Here is a 23,456-nt window from a genome sequence, read left to right on the forward strand (position 1 = left end):
TGTTTTTTATTTATTTTTATTTTTTTATTTTTTTTTTTTGTCAAATTTGTATTTCCTAATTTTATTATGATATAACATGTGTAAGTTTAATTTCAACTATTAATTAATAGACATTAATAATGATTTTTTTTGGGGGGGGAGGGGCACTTTTTTAACGTAATCATATTAATATATTTTGTAAGTACAATGTGACATGATATTTTAATACAATATATACATACAATTATAATTTATAATAAACTTACGTAGGTCACGTGACTATATACTACCTATTCAATTCATAAAACGTATGAGTGTGTAGATACTTATCTTTAAAAATGAAATCCATTTACGTATTAAATGGAATTGTATCATAATATGTATATAATAATAATAATATAAACGATCGGATCTCCACAATCGAATTCCCATGGAGATGATTTTTTTTATTTTTTTTTTTTTTTTTGAAGATCGAGGAAACAAATTTAGATTTTTTTACCAGTCGACCTGCATCGTGGTAATAATTGATATACGCGTTATGGACGGTCGACTCGACGTGTAAATAATATACTCACACGTGACGCCATAACAACAACAATAATAATATAACATCATACTATCGCAAACCACAGCGATTACTACGGCCGCGCCCACCGCATCAAACGTTGCTGATCCTGAGCATGCTCGACGACGGGCGGCGTTCGGCCGTCACCTGAGCGATGACGTTGTTGAACGACGGCCGGCGATCCTTCAGCGTTATGGACGTCGGGCACAGGTGGTCCATGCCGCACGACGTCCGCCGGCCGCCCGCGATACCGCCGCCGCCGAAACTGGAACCGCCGCCCAGCGACGTGGACGGCGTCATGAGGAAATCGCGTTGGCGGACGCCCACGACGAGACGACGGCTGGCCGAACGGCACGTCGCACAGGCACGGGGCCGGCGGCGTGTTGGTGGACGACGACGACGACGAGAAGAACCGTTTGTCGGACGCCGCGGCCCCGAGGCGGGCGACGGGAACAGGCCGCACGACCGGCGTTCCTTGACGCGGCCACGGACAGCGAACCGTAACCGTACCGGTGCCGGTGCCGCGCAACTCGCCGAACGGCAGCGTGGTCGCGGGCGCGGCGCACGACACCCGGCGCTCGGCCACATCGCGGGCCACGGCGGCCGCGCCCACCGTCATCGGCAACATCGACCGGCTAGTCCGGGCGGGGCCGCACTCGTGCTGCACCAGCGACTTGATGTCGGCCGCCGATCTGGCCTTCCGCGCCGGCCGGCCATCAGCAGTGGCCATTAGTGACCGGTCAGCCATGACGGGCCACAGGCGCCCGGCCAACGCGCCGCCGCCCGCGAATGAGTTCTGCCGTGGCCGGATTTGGAGGGCCCGATGCGTTGGCTGGATCGTCTGGAAAATCGCTGACGGTTCTAGGCAACTGTTCACGTTGAATTTTGAGAACGACGTGCGGTGCTGCAAATGAATAAATTAAAAAAAAAAAATAAATAATCATTTCATTTTCATAAAATAAAAAACCGGGCTGACTGAGCCGGCGAGATAACTACCGGGAAAATTCCCGGCGAGGAGCTACGGCCCAAAAATGTTTTATTAATATTATCTTTATGATAAAATAATAGGCACCTCATTTTTATTATTGCGAAACGAAGTTATTTATATTTTAATTACAAACACTTTAAATTACACAAAACAATGGGAGAGTGGGTACCAGTGGTAAATATCACAGGTAGTCGGGATGGACTGATGCGTAGTTAATGAATGAATAGCGAGCCTTGCATCCTTTCCTAGTATATTATATACATTTTTTCTATTTTTTCTATTTTCACGTGAGTGTAGCAAATTATAATATAAATTATGCATATAAGGCTACTCGATCGATCGACAAAACCATTAGATTAAGTCGTCGTAACTTTAACAACGTTATTATTGTGTAGTTATATATGAAATCGTCAGCTTATAGGAATGGTATACGTTTTATACAAATATTGTGGCATTTAAAATACACCGAGAATACCATCAAGTGCTAGTAGGTTTTATATATATATATATATATATAGTAATACAATTAATAACATTAGAAAATATAAAATTATTTTTCATAACGACTAAAAATAAAGATAAAATTGTTTATCGTTTTGATTATGGTAATCATCTAGGACAATACTAAATCACTATAGACTTGGTAATAATTACTGAAATACTTTAACCATAACACGTGTACGTGTATAGAATATATTATTAAATTATTCAACAATGAGTTACTTATTAAATTCATATCTGTTATATTTTATGTGTACAAATATGATTATTTAACGACTTAGTTTTTATTTATTAATAAATATGTAATAGTACAAAACTAGTATGTCAGATCACACGTATTGTGCATGTTTGCAGGTAGTTTTTATTTATTATACTCTGTCCGATTTATTCTCATAAAGTTTTTCCAGTAGGTTAACTTTATCTCCGGGCTATTTGAACTGTGTTCTTTGAAAGTTCTAAACTTGACTTTCTTACAATCGAGTAATATAGTTCTCCCGACTATAACTATTTTCAGTCGTAAACTAAGATGGAGAATAATCTTCTGAATCTTCTGATAAAAGCAAGTATACTGAGAGAACTAGATATTTTATGTTTTATTTTATTTTATTTCGTGTTTAAATCTATTTTATTTTCACAAAGTAGTGCGCATACTCTTTTGATAGCCTCATTATCTTTTAACTTAACTTCGGAGATTAGAATTTATGAATTGTATTAATTGTAGTATAAATGGCAAAACAACATAATAACAACCCATACTATTCAAATTAAAAATAGTATAACTTTTTTTTTTTTACAGTAAAATATAAAAAAAAAACATTAAAATCAATATAATAATATAGTATCAATGAATAAAAGTTTAAAAAATTTTATATTTCAATGACTAGTTTAAGTATATAAGTTGCCTATTAAATGTATCATTTATTTTGCCTGAATAATCTACATATTATATCTCCAACTTATATTTAGACGTAGTATTCATTTATTATCTAATAAGATTAAAACGAATATATTATAACAATATTAGAAAAAAGATTACAATGTAATCTACTTTTTGTTATTTGGAGTTTTTATAATATTATACAAAATTATTAATAATAAATTATTTATATAAAGTTTAAATTTTCTTGTAACAATGATTACGTGTAATGTGTATTAGGTTTTAGGTAATTATTTACTATAATCAGACAGATAAATACTTAAAATCCTTATTTTCGTTAATTTTATTATTTATGTAAATAAGTTATAATAGAATATCAGATAGGAAGATTAAGTTTTCTTAATTCTAAAAATCTAAGACTAATAATTTAAATTTAACTGTATTTATTTTAATAAAACTTTACTTTTTTACTATTTAAATACGTATTTGGGAACTAAAAAACAAAAAACAAAATTACACAAGAACTTTACATGCATTATTATACAAATTACAGATAATTTCATATAACTATGCTAATAATAATATGTTTATTGCACATAACATTATATTGTCATGGTAATAAAATACATTTTTATACTTGATCCTCAACAACTATAATTTTTAATTTTATTGGATATTTTACAGTTGTTTTAATTATGAATTATAATGTTATAAAAAATAATAATACCAAAAGAAAAAAATATACTAAGATAATTTTAATTAAATTATGTTGCAGAGTAGATATTTTTGTATTGGGTAGTATACTTTTTACATGTTATTTTCTCGAAGAAAAACTAAAAATAAAATAAATAGAAGTCCGTAGTATATAAATATGTACGTATATTGTCATATTATATACTTTATATAAATATTAAATTACTTTAACAATTTTTATCATGATTCAAATATTGTATGATATAAAGTTATACTTAATACACCTATGATTATTTCAGTGTTACGGCCTGGTAAACATGAACTTTTTAGGGACTAGTCTAATATTTCACTTGTCCACCTACCCAAAACTCAATAAAGGTAATAACTGTCATATTTTTAACTACCTTTTGTAGTAAGCACTAAAATACTAGTTAATACTAAATTATTATGCATTGGTATTACACACTCACTCATCTACTGCCCCTTAAAAAGTTTAGAAACCGGCCATCTCTCAAATAAAATTTTTACTGTGTCACTATCTTAGTTCTTATATTTAATTTATTGTATTTTTACCTTAGAGTAAAAGTTAAAATAGTAGCTTACTGTTTTATAAAACTTAAATAGCTAAAACAAAATGAATAAGATTTTGTTGGTGAATAATAAATAAATAACTAAAATAAAAGTTTGATACTAATTGTTAAATATATAATCCGTTACTTATAAGTTACAGGCTACAGTAATGTGGGATAAACGAATAACTATTTCGTTGTTAAAATACAAGAAACTTTTTGGGTAAGAAGAAAGCAATAAAATTGTAATAAGGCCATTTAAATATTAATTTCAACCATTTTTTTGGAATATCAATTCTCATTATTTGTTTGCATTTGAGATAAAAGCTTTATGAAATATTAAACACATTCTATTAAAACAATTGTACTTATTGCTTATGTTTAAAAAAAAAATCTGTGTGCATTTTATAAAACTTATTCATTACATTTTTTAAATTTCTTTTTGTATAATTACATTGTTTAATATATTTTACAATAGTTCTTTAATAGTTATAAGAATCGGCCTGTAAAATATTTAATACGTGCAATACATTAAGCACTAATTAAAATAAATAAAAAATTCAACTAATAATTAACAATAATGAATGTACTTACACGAAAAAATAAATGGATACATAATATTTTAAATTGTATTAGTTACAGGTACAAAATAAACAAATTGGTAATGATATTACAAAACTAAAAAAAAAATGTTTAATTTTATTTAAACTTTAAGCAATGTTTAGAGCCTAAAGATATAGTACATAAATTCTTTCATAATTTCATATCAACACCTCATCACTTTTGAGTTAGTGGATGTGTTAAGTCTTTATTTGAATGTGTGTTTCTTATACTATTAGATTTATGTTGAACACTCCAGCGTGATACTTAATATTTTAATTTCTTTAAATTTTGTACTTATAAGTTTTTATTTTATTCATTCTAGCAGTTATATTTACAAAACTATTTGATAACAATAATATAAAGTTGCTTTTATAATTTTTGCGTATTTTAAGTTTACAATTATTTTTAAGTGCTCCCACTGTCATTTTGATTTTTTATAGTACGCAATATCACTGGATAGTGGGTATTTACTTTAATTTACGGAACCCGATATATTTACATAAACTTATCTTTCATTTATTGAGATACATTATTTTTTAAATCAGTAGAGCCTGGACATAATAATATAATATTCTTTAGTGCGTTTTTTCTCAACCTAAAAGTCACGAACTTTTTAGAGGTCGTCAACTAAATTTTTAGGGTTACCGACATGTATAAAATATATATTTACATGTATTTACAATATATATTTGGGGGTCACCGTGATAAAAAAAGGTTGAGAAACACTGTTTTAATACACTTAATCTAGGTAATCATTAATGTCACAAGTTTGGTATAATCCAACATGTGATTTATTTGTTTGGCCTATCGATCTATATAGTATGTTATTTATACACATATTTTCAATAGTGTTTTACATTTTTACTTTTTTATATTGCAAATAACATTAAAGCTGTTTTGCGTAATAAACATTGATATATTTAACGAGTTCAGTGCATGAACTGACGACAATCACTTTTTTGATATAAAATATTATTGTATGTAGAGATCGTTGGCATAAATAGTTGATTATTAAGACATTTAAGATACAATACATAGTGCAACGTATTTGGTTTTTTTTTTTTTTGTTCAGGATTTCGCTTAAATAATAATGGCTTTAAAAGAATGCACCATTAATTATTAGATTAAACTAATTAATATAGATTAGTTTGAAAACACTAACACCATAAATCGATCTCCCGGTCTATATTCTACGACTTAACACCATAAACTGTACAGGATTGTGTTGATAAAAGGTGGTCATTTCATCTAACTTAATTATTTTTCCTATTCATGGCTCGGATTCAATTGTTCATAAGACGATTTTTCAACATTCAAGCTAGTAGGTACCATTTTCCACCATAGAGCAGATATATTATTAATCTTTCATTGAAGATTCATTTATATTTTCAATAAAATAAATGCGTTTAATAATTTAACGCATCCCGTAGTTTATCTTACTTTGATTTTAGTTTGGATAACCAAGGATCGCATGTCTTAATATTTAATAAATTAAACAGAATTCTTCCGCCTTAATTTTAAGTTCCGAATATAGACTAAATAATAGTATCAGCAGCTGGTCTGTTATATATTGCTCAAAATAAATCGAAAAATTAACGAGTATTTTCTATTGATAGTTACGAAATAGTAACAATATAAATTTTATAAATATGTTATATATAATTTTCAATTCAAATAAATTTAAAAAAAAATAAAAATGTATACTTCTATAATAATGACTATTAGTTAAAATTCATTATGAACCTATTATTACTTTAATTAATTTCAGAAAATATAATTTATATATATATATATATATATATATATATATAAACAATGTATATATTATACATATGTGTTATATTTTAAGTTATTTTAAATAAAGTCGTAATAGTATGATAATACGTTTTAAATTATTATAGCATACCTTATAATTCTAAAAACTATAAACACATTTATTTATGTTAATGTTTTAATTTAATACTTTTTTCGGGCGATTATAAATTCTACAAAATTACAGGTAGGCATGTAAGTTGAATTTAAAAAATTTAAATTCTATCAATAGTTTTTTTTTTTTCCCCATGAAAGAAAAATGTAAATTCCCCCGGTATGTATTTTTGATCTGAAAACTTGTCAAATCTATTTTTATTTGGTCAAATTCGAAATTGATGGATTGTAGGTTTTATATTACACAAAGTTGGTGAATATCAATCCAAATATTTGGTCAAATGGAAGAGTATAAAACAATAACTGAAATAAGTGATTGACTTAGAATTTGCTTCGGATTAGTATTTTTAGACTCTGATGATGTTTGTACTTACGATGGAATTTCAAAATTTTTTTCAGGTAAATATAACAAATCGGTGGAATTTATACTGGCCCATATTTTTCAATTTCAATTTTATATTTTATAAATTTTTCATAATATTCAATAAGTAATATGATTTTATATTATCAAGAAATATTTCTATTATTTTTCATATACAGTAAATATGTGTTAGAATGTTTAAACCGGTGTTAAAGTATAGGACGTAGGTAGTAGGTACCTATTCTTTTTTTAAACTATAAGTTATGTAATATAAATTAAAAACGTTATATATATTTGAAGGCTATATAATAGTGATAATTATTTTTATTTTTATTTACATTATTAAAAAAAAAAAAAAAAATAAAAAAAATATATATAGTCTTAACTTATAAAATTTCATGGAGTTAAATTTAATAAAAATGTTAATTGTATAGAACTTTTTTATTTTAAATAATGATCATAGTAATTAATATATTATTGAAATATAGCCATACGGCTTTTACGATATTTTTCATTGTTGATATTGTATTCTATAAAAATTAGAAATGGAATTATATGATATTGATGTATTTTATTTTTCATCACATGTATAAAACTATATTTCAAATATCACAATAAAAGGGATTTTTAGTATTTTCAATGTTTGAATTATTTTCAGGTAGGCTGCCGCTAGCGGTTTCTCTAGTAGTGAATTTTAAGGATCACAGCCGTTGAATATTTTTGATCAAACAAAAATTGCATTTGCTTCATTCGAAACGTTTTCAGTTTTTTTTTTATTACTTAATCGTTGAAAAAAACGATCAAAAGAAATAACAGTGGACGATAGTTGTTATAGTTTAGTAGGGATAAAGGATACTCGGAGGAGCGTTTATACAGATCATAACATTATATAGAATGATTTAATATGAATGAATACAATGTATATAAATATACGAGTATCGTGCATAAATGCATAAAACCAAAAAATATAAGATCTATTTTATAATGCTCAAGATAAAGAATTGGTTGTGGGTAGATAGTGGTTTTATTGTAATAATAAATAATAAAATTAATATTTAAAATGTTGAAAAATATAACGAGATATTCAGCAGTTATTTTACCTAAACCACATAGTGGAACAATTTTCAAATATATTTTTTTTCTTCTCTAACCGTAATATCTTTATATTATTAATATTTCTTATTATTTCTGTAAAAATTTAAATGACCATGAAAAATGTCTTCAATGACAATACCATTATAACACTGATATCTATTATAAATGTGTAATTTTGATAAAATCAAACACTTCACTGACATCTGATAAAATAATCGTTTAGAACTTCATTCTTCATTTATAATATAATTAATTTATCGAAAACACAGCTGTATGATCACTGTTACAAAAGCTGATTTAAAATAGTAAAATCACAAGGAAGACAAAGCAATGTTATTTTTCTCTAAAATAACAAAAATCAAAAATCGCATTTCACAATGCTGACAGATGTCTGATTTATATTATGCATTATTATAGTCTAACATAATACAGCCAGAAATTAACAAACTAATGTTATTCACCCCAGGAAAAATTAATTCATGTTTCAAAAGAATCTCAACACGAGTCATAATAACTTTTATAGAAAATAATTCAATATTATAAATCAAAACATTTTGAAATATTTCTTGTACAACGTTGTATAATACGAGAAAGTGTGTTTTTTTAAATTGTTTAATTTAAATAGAAATTGGCTTTATTCAATTTCCAAATATTACATCTAACGTTAAAATATTAAGTCTCACCAACTCTATAGCTTGTGAATAAATTGTGTAACAATTTGACACAAAGCCACAGTTCGTGCATTTAAAATGTAATAATTACAGAATTAAAGCTCAAATTGTTAACCTATCTTATATTCTCTTGGGAAACAAAATTATTTAAGGAAATTGTTTCAGTACCGATTTGAAATAAACGAATTATTGTCATGTGTTATAAATTATAATATAAACAAATGTACAGCGATGGTAAATAATATATAATTATTCGTAATATTTGATAAAAGGTAAGATTAGAAATAATACTTTTACATTCTCATCGCGTCTAAAAAAAAATTTATCTATTGCTATACTTATTAAAATAATTTATATTTTGCGTTGATTATTAAAATGTATAGATATTTTTGTTTGATATGAATACGTCAAAAAGACAAAAATTCACACCAATGTAATGTAACAAACAAACATAAAATTGAATAAGAAATTTCATTTTTTAATTTTTTAGATCTATATTATTACCTATTGGTTAATCTAAAACAATGTCATTTTAAAAATTGTATTTTTGTTTTTATTTATTATTAAAAAATACCAAAAATATGAACTCATAAATTCTTAATTCTGCTTTAGTATATTTTGATTGGTTATATTATCATTCACTTGTAAACAATTGACTTAAATAAAAAGTGTCCCTACAATAGTATACTAACTTTTTTTTAAATAGATAAATGAAACATCTTCACGGTACTTAAGTATAATAACTTTGAGAACGTAGAAAATCTAGAACAACGGTGCATGTGAAGGACTAACTACATTGAGCTCTTGGGATGTATAAGTCTGTAGCGTCTCGAGAATATGTGTATAATATATAGGTTCTATGATTATAATGTGGTAAATAATAGTCTAGGACACCGACGACAACGCTGCATAATAAAATATTGCATACGTACGTCGAGGACAGCTTCTTTCGTCGCACGTGCTGTACCTATACATGGTTGGTGGATGGGTAAGGTGTGCAGTAACTCTCAATCGGAGATTCAAGTATTGGAATTTATAGCTTAACAACACACGCCCATTTTGGCGTACGTGAGAATGGGTGTTTTTTAATACTGCAATATTGAGTAAATAATACTCGACAGACTATAGGCTCGAGACGCGTGTATACCATCCGATTATTGTACACGTTCCAAAAACATTTTTCCCCTTGCCATCATTCTTTTGTTTATTGTTCCAGTCGATTTTGCATCGTTACTGCAAAGTTTAACGTAGCGACTTATATGAAAATACTCGCACACACACATATATGGGTCTGATAGAGTCTGTCAATAATGTTTGCGCGTAATTTACCATGCAATATCAAATACTGGCGGGAATAAACTGTTGACGTCGACTCTAAAGTTTTCCACTTTTTAACGGTTACTGCTGAATTCCTTAGAGATTATTTCGATGAATCCCAAAAAATGTCATCTACTTCGTAAATAAATACATTTAAAAAATGAAATGAATACTGTCGTACCTTATTTGCTGTATTTTATAGTGGTAAGTAATAATAAACATTGGTTTACTACATTTATAATGTAAAACATTTTGTTATTTTGATATTTAAATAATACATAGGTATTTTTTTAATATTGTTTATCTTATAATATATGTTCAAAAATATTATGTATTAAAAATGAATAATTTGAAAATATATTTGAATTTAATATAAGGTTTAAAAAATGCTTAAAATACGATTAAAGTACGTATGTAAACTAAAAGCATTGTAAACAATTTAATTTACTAACAAATTCACTAAATATCGTAATGTGTGTCTAACTAATTTCACGGGCTACTTAAGTTCTAAATTAATTCTTGCTTAACATATAATTATTTTATATTATAACATATTTTATTTGAAAATTTTTATAAACACCCGCTAGATAAGGATTCAAATATAATCTCCTAAAAGAATTCATAAGGCTTGGACTCAAAATTAAAATTAAAAAAAAAAGTTAATAAATTTAAAACAATATAATACCATTTAATTTTATTTCTCGTAGAAATATCTCGTAATGTGGTTTAATTTTTTTCAGAACAAAATATTTTTCTTTTAACATTTAGTTACAAAATTTAAAGTAATAAACACAAAACAGATTGAAAAAATATACCAAACCGAAAAAGCGTCAGTGTAAATTAAATCTTAGAGACATAACACTTTAAGCAAGGCTTTTCACTCAAATGAATTTTTCGAATTTCGGGTTTTGGGCGTTGGATGCACTCGAACGTTCAAATATAGAAAAAAATAACTTTAAAAAAAATGTGTGTGTTGATAATCGTTTTTATTTGGGTTAATACGGGTTTTTAGTAGTGAAGAAAATAAAACATATATTATTTGTTGGAGGCTGAGCTACACAAATTACTTATTATCTGATTTAATTTTAATAGAAATTAATTAAATACACATTCTAATTTTCAAATTGATTATGATGTTATTCTATGCGCTCAATATTTAATTACTAATTCTAAATTTTGCAAACATATACAATAAAAAAACTTTGATCAATTTTAACATAGTTTTCAATATTTCTTAACAAGTCAAATGAAGTTTTTTTCTTAAAAAATTAAAATTTTTAAATAATAAAATTGTGCATTATAAATGTATATCAATAAAATAAACAATTATTTCCCTATAATGATGTTTTATTAATATAATTTAACTATAAGTGATAAATGAAATATATTTTACGATTTTGTGTAATATTACATTTTATAACACTTGTATTGTAGCATGTAAAAATAAAATACGTGTTAATCAATGCAAATGATCAAAATCCATTGAACTATTTTTCATGATAAAAATATAATACTTTAACTTTTTTGTACGCAATTCTTTAAATGACACGTATTTAACTCTTTAATTTTAATTTTTTTTTGATATTTTTATATGTATTGTATAAAGTATACATATATATATATTCAGAGTTTCCGAAACATCGATCAAGGAATTAGTCAAGACTTTCCTTTTAAATAGTTTATTTAAATAAAAAGCTAAAAGCGGAAGACACAGCTTTTTCTAAAGCAAAATACATTTCAGAGTTCAAAATCATGTTAAAAAATGTATAATGTACAAAAAACAATGTTTCAGTCATGAACGATGAATTAATAAATATAAAATTATTTTTTAGACATTTAATTTTTTAATTAATATTAAATTAATTAAAAAATTAAATGTCTAATTGATTGACGTTTACAATTAATTAAATTAATTTCATTGTATTTTCGTAAATAAAACATTAAAAACATGAGTAAGCAACTAAAATAACATAGTTATTTCTGTATTAAATTGTATTAAAATATAGAATAAGAAATACAAAGATCTGTTTTTCTATAATCAATGTAGATAGATAAATTCTAATAATTTTTCTCTTAATTATACATAATATCTACCAATATTTTATTCATGTTTATTCAAATTTATTTTGTCATTATGGTTTTATAGTTAACATTTAGGGTATCCCTATCGGTTTGAAATACTTTAAGTGAACAAAATAATTATTCATCCTTTTCATTTTAGTATTGTTAAAAATAATGATTTAAAACCGAGAGCAATTTGTAAAAATACTATGATGTTGAATTTTTTTAATTAAATATTAAAGAAACCATTAAGAACAACAGATAGATGAGAACGTTAAATAAGATGGACATTTTTAAGAATAAAAAGAAAACCGTTAATAAATCCACAGATAATGTACGACAATGAATGAAACGTGCAGTTAATATATATACATATATACATATATAAAGCGTTGACTCTTGATATTTAATGCTTTAACTTTTTTTTTCTAAGAAATTATGAATTCTTATACTTTAAGAACATGCATTAAGCTATAAAATTTTAATTTTTGACCAATGTTAACGTTATTATCAAACCGTAACCAAATTTAAATCATTACTGTACTCTGAACTGAAAACAATAACTACTAAGTATTGTTTATTGTTGATTTCAATAAAAACTTTACTATGAATAAAACGTATATATCATTAAATGTCGGAATTATTTTTTAATGCTTCAAGTTATAAAAAATAAAATTATTATTACTTATGCTTGTCTCCATTGTCAGATAATATATTTTTATGAGAATAGTTATGTGGTTATGTAACTATAATTAAATACTTTTACAACATAGGTACCTATCTAATTATTTTATAAAATAGGTTGGTACTCTAATAAATTAATTTTTATTACAATTAATTATTAAATAGGTATTGGTATACATTTTTTTTATGACAGGTTACGAATAATTAATTAAACTATCATATTTTAACTATTACGAGTTTAATTATGTTAATAACAAAAAAAATTTCAAGTATGTTTGTTTTTGGAGTTCCCTAAGGATATATTTATAAAATTAAGTTTTTTGGATATTAATGATCATAATAACATTAAAATTTAATAGTATATTCTTTATCATTATGTGTTACGTATATTATTTTAATTAAACTGTAATATAATTACTTTAAATAACTTGATACGTATATACGTAACCATATAATATTATGTTTATGTCTCAAGAGACAAATTAGATTTAAAAAAATAATACAATATTTTGTAGCATTGCCATTTTTTTTTTTTTTTTTTTTCATTAATTTAAATAAGGTTCACATATTTTAAGTATTTTTATTGAATTTATCAATGATAGCGATTAGATAAATTTATGGCATTTCAAACTCTTTTAAAATAATTCAAAATTATCTTATTTGAAATAAATAAATGTTAATAAATCTGTAGCTTCATGTCATCATCTAGCACTACCAAATATTTAAAATTCTAAAACTAAACGCATTAATAAGCTATATAAAAATATGATTAGTTAATAGACATTAATATTTGGTTGCCAATATACTTGACCGCATTAATAATTGTACTTTTAAATATTTTGTTACTTAATAACTTATGAATAAAATATAATATCCACTAAATAGTACAACTAATATAAAATAGAATATAGGTAGTTACAAAAATCAATATAAATATCAAAAGAATATTAAAAAAAAAAAAAAATGTCTCTTGTGCAACATTCACCTTTTGTGTAACAGTTCCGTGCTTCATAATGGTGTATATTGATTATTGAGAGTTAATATTTTGTCATAATATAATATCAATAACATGGACTACATACGACTACCTATTATAAACGTAGTATGTATATACTATACTGCAGAAAACAGCACCTATACATGTATTTATATTTTCAATCCTTTACCTAACTCAATGACGGGTAAATTTGAGGGCAGGTTTTGAGTTGAAAAACGTACATTTAACGGTGAAAACAAAAGTTTTGAAATTGTCTATCTTATCTATTAAAATTTTTAGAAAGAATTATTAATTATTGAATAATTTGCATAAAAAATAATAGTATAAATATAAAACAATATTATACCACCTACTGCATAGTTTATACGTCTATGAGTGTTCAGCGTATATTTGAAAAGACCATATTCAAGCACTCGGTCTGTCGCAATTTTTATTTTCGTTCGTATTATTTTCGAGTAAAAATGTTATATAATATATTTACAGCAGTATATATATATATACTGAGTACTGACACGTAATCTTGTTGTTTTATTCCCTGTATGGTTATATTTTAATCATCGGATTATGCAATTTTATATTCATAGTTTCGTATAATTTATTTTTACTCTACTAAGCAATTGTTTTTATTACACTATCGTTTCATAGTCGTAGTCACACCGAGTTTGGTTGACTAAAAATTAAATGGATTTCATATTTTTTTACACTGTTTCATTTTCAATGAGTTTTAATGGAAAGCGTAATTTTTAGTTTTGTAAAATAGTTGAGTAAAAAAAAATTAAAGAAATGAATTTATTATTTTAAAGACACCTAAAGTTTAGAGTTTCTATAAAAGGGTAAATATTCTAACCAACGTAAAATAATAAGATACTAATAATTAAAATAAATAACTAAATTGTTTAAATACTCGTAAATAATAAAAATAAATTAAATAAATTGTATCACATAAAAATGAAAATGATAAAGTCACGATTCGTACATTATATTAATTATACTAAGCATTTTAAAACTAATTGCAAAAAACCTAATTTGTTATACTCGATATTACGGTTTTATTTCACACATTTTTTTTTCTTTATTATTTGACATATGCAATAACTTTTATTCTATTCAATATCTTACATATATTTTTTTTTAAATATCACAAACATTTTAATGGTGCTATTTTAATAAAATAAATATGTTTTTGACGAATACAACGATTGTAAAAGGTGGAACTTTGAAATTTATTCCCTAGCGACATATTCGTTAACCCAGCTACCTAACCTACTAATTAATCATATTTAACGTAGTATATGTTTTTGTTTCATTTGTTGGTCTTGTCAGTACAAGTACCTCTAAAATGTGTAACATAATATTGTACATGTATATTGCGATTTCGATTTCGTGTACTTTTGGTGTAGTTCAAATTTAATAGGGTGTCACAAATACGCACGACAGATGTTTAATCCTTATGAACTAATAGTAATATAACTTACCACCTCACAGTGTATTATTTATTTAGAACTATTGATCCGTTCACGCTCTCAAGTAGGTGGCTATATTGTAGCTATTCAAAGCAAATATATACGAAGCTTTGATTTTCATATCATTTGTATGTAACCGAAACTATATCCTTTTTCCAAAATGGTGAAACACAGGTGTCTTTCAAATGAACCATGCAAATTACACAAATAAGCACTCTGAAACCTATATTGCAACCGTCACCACCACCATAATGGTGCTCGTCAGATCCAAAATCCAATATAACCATATTATTACCTAAACGCTATATCACATTGCTCGTTAACCGTATTTTCCGTGTACGATCAAACACACTATGTATATTACATCATTTTGCTCTTGTTTTCATATAGGTATTTCGTTTTTTACAATCTAATTTTATTGGCATTCGAGTATTTTGATAAAATCTGTTTATATTATATAATATTATAACACAAACAAATTTTTTTTTTATTTTATCCGTAAACATCAATTACAAATGGATGTTATGTTCTTGACATACGTAATACGATTCTCTTAGCACATCATTTTAATATTGCATTTAAACAAAATATACTTTTCTCTTTATCATTTACAGATATTAATTTATTCTAAAAGTAGTTTTATAAAAAATAATTAATAAAAATTGGTAAATAAAAAAAATTAAATATGTTATGTAGTCCATAAAATTCTTTTTTAACCAAAAGTGGAAAAATTCAATATATAATTTATAATGCAATGAAAACTGAATAATGTGGACCCTAAATAAAACGGATAACTATCCATCATGAAATTTTTCTATGGTCCCAGTATGTTCCTATAGATTTATATAGACGTTGAATCTCAATAAAACGGAACCTTCTTAATGTGGAACCGGAACGGTTAGTTCCGATGCAAATAAAAACCTTGCATAAGCCGGATATATGACTCGCGTCATGTTACGTTGATATGAATATGTAGGTGCATTGTAAAACTATAATCAAGATAAAACTGTTCTACATAATATATTAGTTAGGTAATTTGTATTTTTTGGATATCGTATCTGCGATACAAACTTATCCAGTATGTATAATGTATAACTGTGAAACAGTTATGCACCAACAGTCTTACACTAAACAATTTGCTTTTACACACTAAGTGATGTCCATTAAAATACATATAATATTGGAAAAATAGCAACAACAGTAATAAAACATAAAACCTACGTCTCTACAATGATTTTTGGAAAAACTAAAATGTTTGGATTTAATTTTCAACTTTCCTACTTATGTAATATGTATAATTTGTTAATAATTGTATAAGAAAATAAGTCTATTACTAATTTAAAATAATATATATAAAATAAATTAATAAATTAAATTTATAATTATTCTCTAACTCAAAAAATTAAAAATAATAAATGTTGTAAACTAATTTTTTAATGTAAAAAACTGATACGAATTAATAACTCAAAATTTTCGCATTTTATTCTATAGATCAAAAAACTGCTTAAAATGGAATTTTTGATTAGTTCCGTGCTTTTTTTATTATTTCGCATTAGACAGTTTTTACTGTATAATGTTTAAAATACATAGATAATGAATTACATATAGTCATAACCAATGTTTAAGACATTGCAAAAAATATTCATAGTTTTTTATAAACATATTTATTCCAACCAATAAACAAGCTGAAAGTTTAAATAATAACAATACCAAATAGTATATTGTGTGAAAATTGAGAGGTGGAAGCATCTATCTTATGTATTTGAATATTAGACTAAACGTATTCGGATACGCTTGTGTGTATTAATCTGATAAGTTAGTAAATTTTTTGACTGCTGTAGTAACCAAAGTGATTAATAATTTTTTATCCACTAGAGTAACAAGAGCAACATCTCAGTAGACATTGAAAATACAACTTTTGGTGTAGGCATGATAACAAATAATATATATTATTAATTATGCTACTATTTAAATTTTAATTGTATTTTTAATGCAACTAAAATGTTTACAATACCTTACCTAGTATACATTCAGATATGTTATTATGTATATAAATTATACATTAATTTCAACAAATTAAATATAAAACTCCACAAAAATGATAAAAATACGAACCATACAACATTAAAAATCATATTATTTAAAAAATACATTAATATATATATATATATATATATGTTTGATTAAATTTCAATTTTTAATCAAAACTTTAAATCGATATTTTGTATTCCAAACCTTGAATTTTAAACTTAATACTATATATCATATACATCATATGCGTTTTCTTTAAACTATCAAGTAATAATTTACGGTGGATTAGTTGGTACTTGAAAACCTGTCATAAAAAATATCACATCAATCAAATGACACTCCTCTTATTGCCATTAACCTTATTTATACATTATGGCTAATATTTTTTTATTTTTTTTTTACTAATATTCATAGTTATTTTGAACCCACCTGATTTTCTTAAACATCATTGTTATTATTGAAGAAATATAATTGAAACTATAATTCTGCTGACTATATAAAAAATTTTATTAATTTTATTAAGCTATATTTTTTATGCATACATTTATATTTTAGATATTGAGCGAAGTAAAAAATACATTGGTTTTACAATTACGGAAGTTCTTTTTAAAATTTTGAATTTGAAAACATTTTTTAAGTTTTGTAATAGAAAAAATTTAATTGTTTATTATTAATTTTAAAAGTGGTAAATGTATACAAATTGGATTTGATTGATAATTAGATAAGTCAAAAATAAAACATTTACGGTCATTTTCCAAATTTTTTTTTAACATCCTCTATCGCTAATTATCAAAAACAGTTTAAATATAGGTGTAATAAAGTAGCTTTAGAAACATAGTTTTATAGATCTACAGTGTCTGCTAAAAATTTTTTTTTAATCGTTAGATATAATATGGTTTATCATCGAATTAAAATTTAATATATCCATTACTATAACCAGATACTTAGAGATGAAGTGCACAAGACATCTATTACATGGTAAATTATTTTTAGGTTATTTTTATTGAAATTAAATTAATATTCTTGGTTTTGCTTATTTTATTGTAATAATTTATTCACCATTAAAAATAAATGCATTTTCGTTAAGCTTTTTATTTTAAGTCCTATTCCAAAATTTAAGCTATAATAATTGTTATAACTTATTTAAAAATTATAGTTAAAATAAATTCTATAAAAAAAACACAAAATAATATTTTTATTTTAAAATATTGTTAAAAATAAAAATAATAATTCCAAATCATTAAATAAAGTGATGAAATATTGTTCAAACTTCACTAAAATAGTAGCACTACTAGGTACTAGTATGAAATACAGAAATACAAGTTAATGAGTATTGAGTTTTACATACAATTTAAATTATTGCAATAATATATAATTAAATAAATTTTGTACCACTGTAGCGATCACGTGTCATAATTTTCTCCCTGAATATTTTTATGGCCAAGTCTATTATTGGTAAAACAAAATATATTTCTAAAACTAATGGTTTGGCAGTGTATATAATTAGATAAATCGATATTGGTATAACTAAAAGTTTCCAAATGAAACAATAATTGATCAACTCTTTGTTTTGATATAGTATTTTTATTATGGATGCATAATATCGTAATACTATAAATAGAATAAAATCAATTAAATTAAAATATTTAGGCTAAATAAAATTTAATAATTTATGTATTAAGAATAATATATTAAAATTAAAAGTAAGTATTCTAGGTTATGATGTCAACTATTTCTATATCATACCAAATGGATTTGTTATTTGGTTTACAGTGTGCACGATTAAAGAAAAAAATACGTAAAAGTCATATTATACAGCCGAAACTTAATCATGATAAATCACTTCTGTTGATATTTAAATATTTTGGAGAACAAATACATACACCAAACTCTATATAATTATTCACGTGCATAATTTATACAATTGACGTCATACACATAAAATATTCAATTATACATATTCCCCTATAAACATTAAGATTGTACACATATAATATACTTAAAAGGACCTACACCAATGGATTTATATTATTTAATAAGACTTTTTCTTAATCTTGGGATATCACAATATCAATCGAATTGATAATAAATTCATGACTTTATAACTTGATTAAGTGTTATCAATACATACTCACTTTGTAATTATTAGGTCACAATCTTAATCTTAATTATTAAATGTATCAATTACTCAGTTGTTATAAATATCGTGAATTGCTTTTGTTTTAATATTAATAAATGAGTAAAATTAAATTACGTACATTTTTATGAGCGATAACACCATAGTTTTTATGGTTCGAAGTGTGATATATTTTTAGATAATAGTGTTATTATACGGAATTAAAATATAAATACAATCGAAAAAAAAATTTCCGAGACGTTGAGAGCTTTCAGCATTGCCTATTAGAATTCAACACAACTATCTGGCTGATTCATAAATTCTAAACATTATGTCATAAAAATAACTGTATTGAGTCGAAAAAAAGTAACAATTTTAAAACCATCTAAATATATGATAATAATAGTAATAATATATACTCAGCTAGTTAAATTTATGAATGATTATTTCATATAATTGTTTGATTTAGGTGCTGAAATTGTTTGAATAAAAATACCACTGCTATCTACTGATAGTAAAACTTAGACTTACCCCTCCAGTTATACTATGACCGATTCCCGAAGCACTAGCCAATTCAACCATTGGACAGCTTGGACGGTGTTCTTCTTCGTGAAATTTCGGTTGGTATGGTTCAAGCATACGAATTTTGCCCCATCGATTGAAGAACAATGCGATAGCCGCCACCCATAGTATCATCACACATATGACAATGAACGCCTCTTCGGTCCGTATAACAATTGGACCTAGAACATGATTGTTTCCTGACTGTCATTACTCGTTGTTATTTATTACCATCTGCTTATGTATACTAAACGAAATTAGACTGTTGAAAAACCGTTTCATTCAATTTATTTATTTAAATTTCAATGTTTAACATTAAATATAATATTTTTATTTTAAATTTTACATGGATATATATTATTCATAATGAATAACATAACATACGCCAAGTGGAAATTAGATCTATTATAAAATATATTTTATTATAAATAGAAAAAATTATGATTAAACCCTTATTGTAAATAATAATTTATATATTAGTAATTAATAAGTAAAAGCATTAAGATTCCTTGTATAAATTCGTTAATTTTACCACATAGTAAACTAACTAAGTATTTATTTTATTATCCAAAATCCAGCTATTCTATTCAACAAAAAAATATAAGTAAATATTTTATTTTTGATACTTTTCTAATTTTTAGTACCAATAGATAAATTATACATTATATATGTATATTTTTATTAAAATAAATGTGTAATAATAAAATATTTGGCAAAACTATATCTATAATTGTATTCAAATTATGACTTTTAGTTTTCATATTTAAATATCTTATTGGAAAACAGATTAACGTCTGCCATTAAATATTTGAAAATGTATAATGTAAACGTCATGTTTTTGTTAATAATAAAAATAACATTATGACATTCAATATTTTTATTACATTATTTTTAGAATAACCTTCTTTAAAATCTATAAGATCTACCGGATTCCAAACTTAAAGCCTAATTCTTAGTTTTTAATTTTTATCAATTAAACTTGAATAAATATTAGAATTCATTCATATTGTTATTATTATTAATTAATAAATAATATATTTATATAGCATTGTAATGTTTATTAACTAGAATTAATTTATTTCTAAAAACATTATTACTACTGTATTTTTGTAATATTGTTATTCAATCATTAAAACTATTATATAGATAATTGATAATTAAATCAAAGATATTAGACACGTGCATTTTATTTTGTTCTAATGCTATAGATTAATATTATTTCAAACATATATTATTCGTTCATATTATATAGTTTAAAACAATAACACAAGTATCGAATTCTTAAATTAGTGGTATGCGTTTTTTATATGCTAGGTTTTTATTATTATTTATATGATACAGTTAGATAATACGTCGATACTATTGAAAAAATGGACACAATATATACAATCGTGATATATTTCTTTACAAAGATAGCTTAAAAATGTTTATTTATTTTTATTAGTCAGTATGCATGATGCAATGAATTCAATGATAAATGTTTTATATATTATTTCAGTGTCAAATATTAGAATAATCTATTTAAGATGTTGAGTGTTGTCAAGGAAACTATTGTCTTCATATTATGATATATTTTATCTTAGTGAAAGTTATTCTAAAAATGTATACTACTCCATTTATTGTTTGTAAAGTGGGCTGAAAATAAATTGTATACATTGGCTTAAACATTGACGCAAATAACTAAATTTTTTTACAATAACTCATGTTGAAACTTAAATTTAAAAAATATAATTTTATTTGTATGATAAAAAATAGAGTGATTATCTGTTATATTATAGGCTTTATGCAATTTCTAGTGTAACGCATGGTACTTTTAGACTTTAAAATTCATTCGAAACCTCATTCAAGTAAAATTGTTATAATTTACATAACATTTAAAATAATAATATTAATTTTATTGTACTAAATTTGTAATTTTATTTTATTATAATTTAATTTTTGTTGCACCCAAGCAATGGATACTATATATCCAGATTGGTCTTTTAAAAAGTTTATAGATTAGTATTTTGTTGAGTACTGAGTAGTCTTATTTTTTTGGATGAATAAAGGTTGTAAGATATAAAGACGGTTATTTAGTATGATAATTTTGCTTTTGATGTGTGGTGCCCAAGTGAGTTCGACGGTCGATGTAAATTCTGAGATACCGCAAACTTTGGCATTAGGTAATATTTGGTTATTAATGTAAAGTGTCGGACATATGTCATGTCGAAGAGTGTACATACAATGAGTGAACTTGCTCTCATTCATTTACCTATATACTCCCCATTCCTTATACCATGTTTTATATTTAGGGTAAAATTCAAATATTTATTTATACAATTTCATGTCTTACTAAATTATGATAAGTAACTTTATATTAGCTAGTACGTTAAAATTTATCAGAAACCTCTATTGAACTCGGTTATTATTTTTTTTTGTAAGTATAATTGTTTTTAGATCGATTTTGTAACAAAGTACAAATATTAAATATTTTGGCTCGTAATTAAAGAGTAAAATTTATAAATATAACGGGATTTAAAGTTTTTTATTGTTATTATTGTCTTGCTTCATAAGTTAAATATTAAAATATTTTAGATAAACACATAACTTGTAACTATAACTAAATTAAATAATAAATATTTATCGATTCTAACCACAAATTATTCTCAACAAATATATGTATTGAAAAAGCAAATTAAAAATAATAAAGTATATCAAGTATTAATTTTGATTAAAAGTCTACAACCAACATAAACTAATTAGATGAAAAGTAATCAATATTTAAAATATAATTTGAAAATTACATAATTATAGGAATTATCTGTTTCATAATATATTTAACTACTGTTCAGTTTCAATGTTTTTAGTTTAATCATTATAACAACTTAAAAATGACTAGGTACTATTTTAAGGGTAATTTTTAGTAAAATGTCTACAAATCACCATTTATGTGTAACACATGAATCAATGGCAGATTTTAACGTAGGTAACCGGCACTACATACGATTGAACGGAAACAAGAATATGAAAAAAAAACGCCGAATAAAAGCACTATAAAATAACAAACAAATACTGCATTGTATATTATGGGAATACATTTATTAGAGTATACATTTTAAACGTAATTATGTATTTGTATCTAGTGCATGCACTAAAGTATTACTCAGTATTTATTCTCATACTCTAACTGTATACATAAAGTATTTAATTTGTATTTATTTACCTTATTATTATTATTGTAATAAAACCAGAATATATTATATTGAATTTATGCATTTTAGATTTATTAGTATTTAAAACATATCTATACATATATGACATATTATGTGAATATTTTAATTATAAACGATTAGATTTAATAAGTATATCATACAATTAAAATTAAATATTGATAATATAATTTAATGTTGTGAAAAATA

General features: G+C 25.0%; 1 protein-coding gene across 1 annotated transcript in view; it reads right to left on the reverse strand.

Annotated features, from left to right (window-relative positions):
- Positions 1 to 202: 202 nt before the first annotated feature.
- The window catches only part of LOC112596013, a 72,480-nt gene continuing 49,226 nt past the window's right edge, over positions 203 to 23,456 (reverse strand). Inside the window, 9 exon segments of the mRNA XM_025341451.1 lie at positions 203 to 858; positions 861 to 876; positions 879 to 971; positions 974 to 1,026; positions 1,029 to 1,052; positions 1,055 to 1,249; positions 1,252 to 1,312; positions 1,314 to 1,448; positions 20,029 to 20,240. Of these exon segments, the coding sequence (XP_025197236.1) occupies positions 638 to 858; positions 861 to 876; positions 879 to 971; positions 974 to 1,026; positions 1,029 to 1,052; positions 1,055 to 1,249; positions 1,252 to 1,312; positions 1,314 to 1,448; positions 20,029 to 20,240 (1,010 nt within the window). The 3' untranslated portion in view covers positions 203 to 637.

The sequence above is a fragment of the Melanaphis sacchari genome, unplaced genomic scaffold, assembly GCF_002803265.2.
Source record: "Melanaphis sacchari strain LSU unplaced genomic scaffold, SCAv2.0 Contig2_pilon_pilon, whole genome shotgun sequence".
In the NCBI taxonomy this organism is placed as follows: Eukaryota; Metazoa; Arthropoda; class Insecta; order Hemiptera; family Aphididae; genus Melanaphis; species Melanaphis sacchari.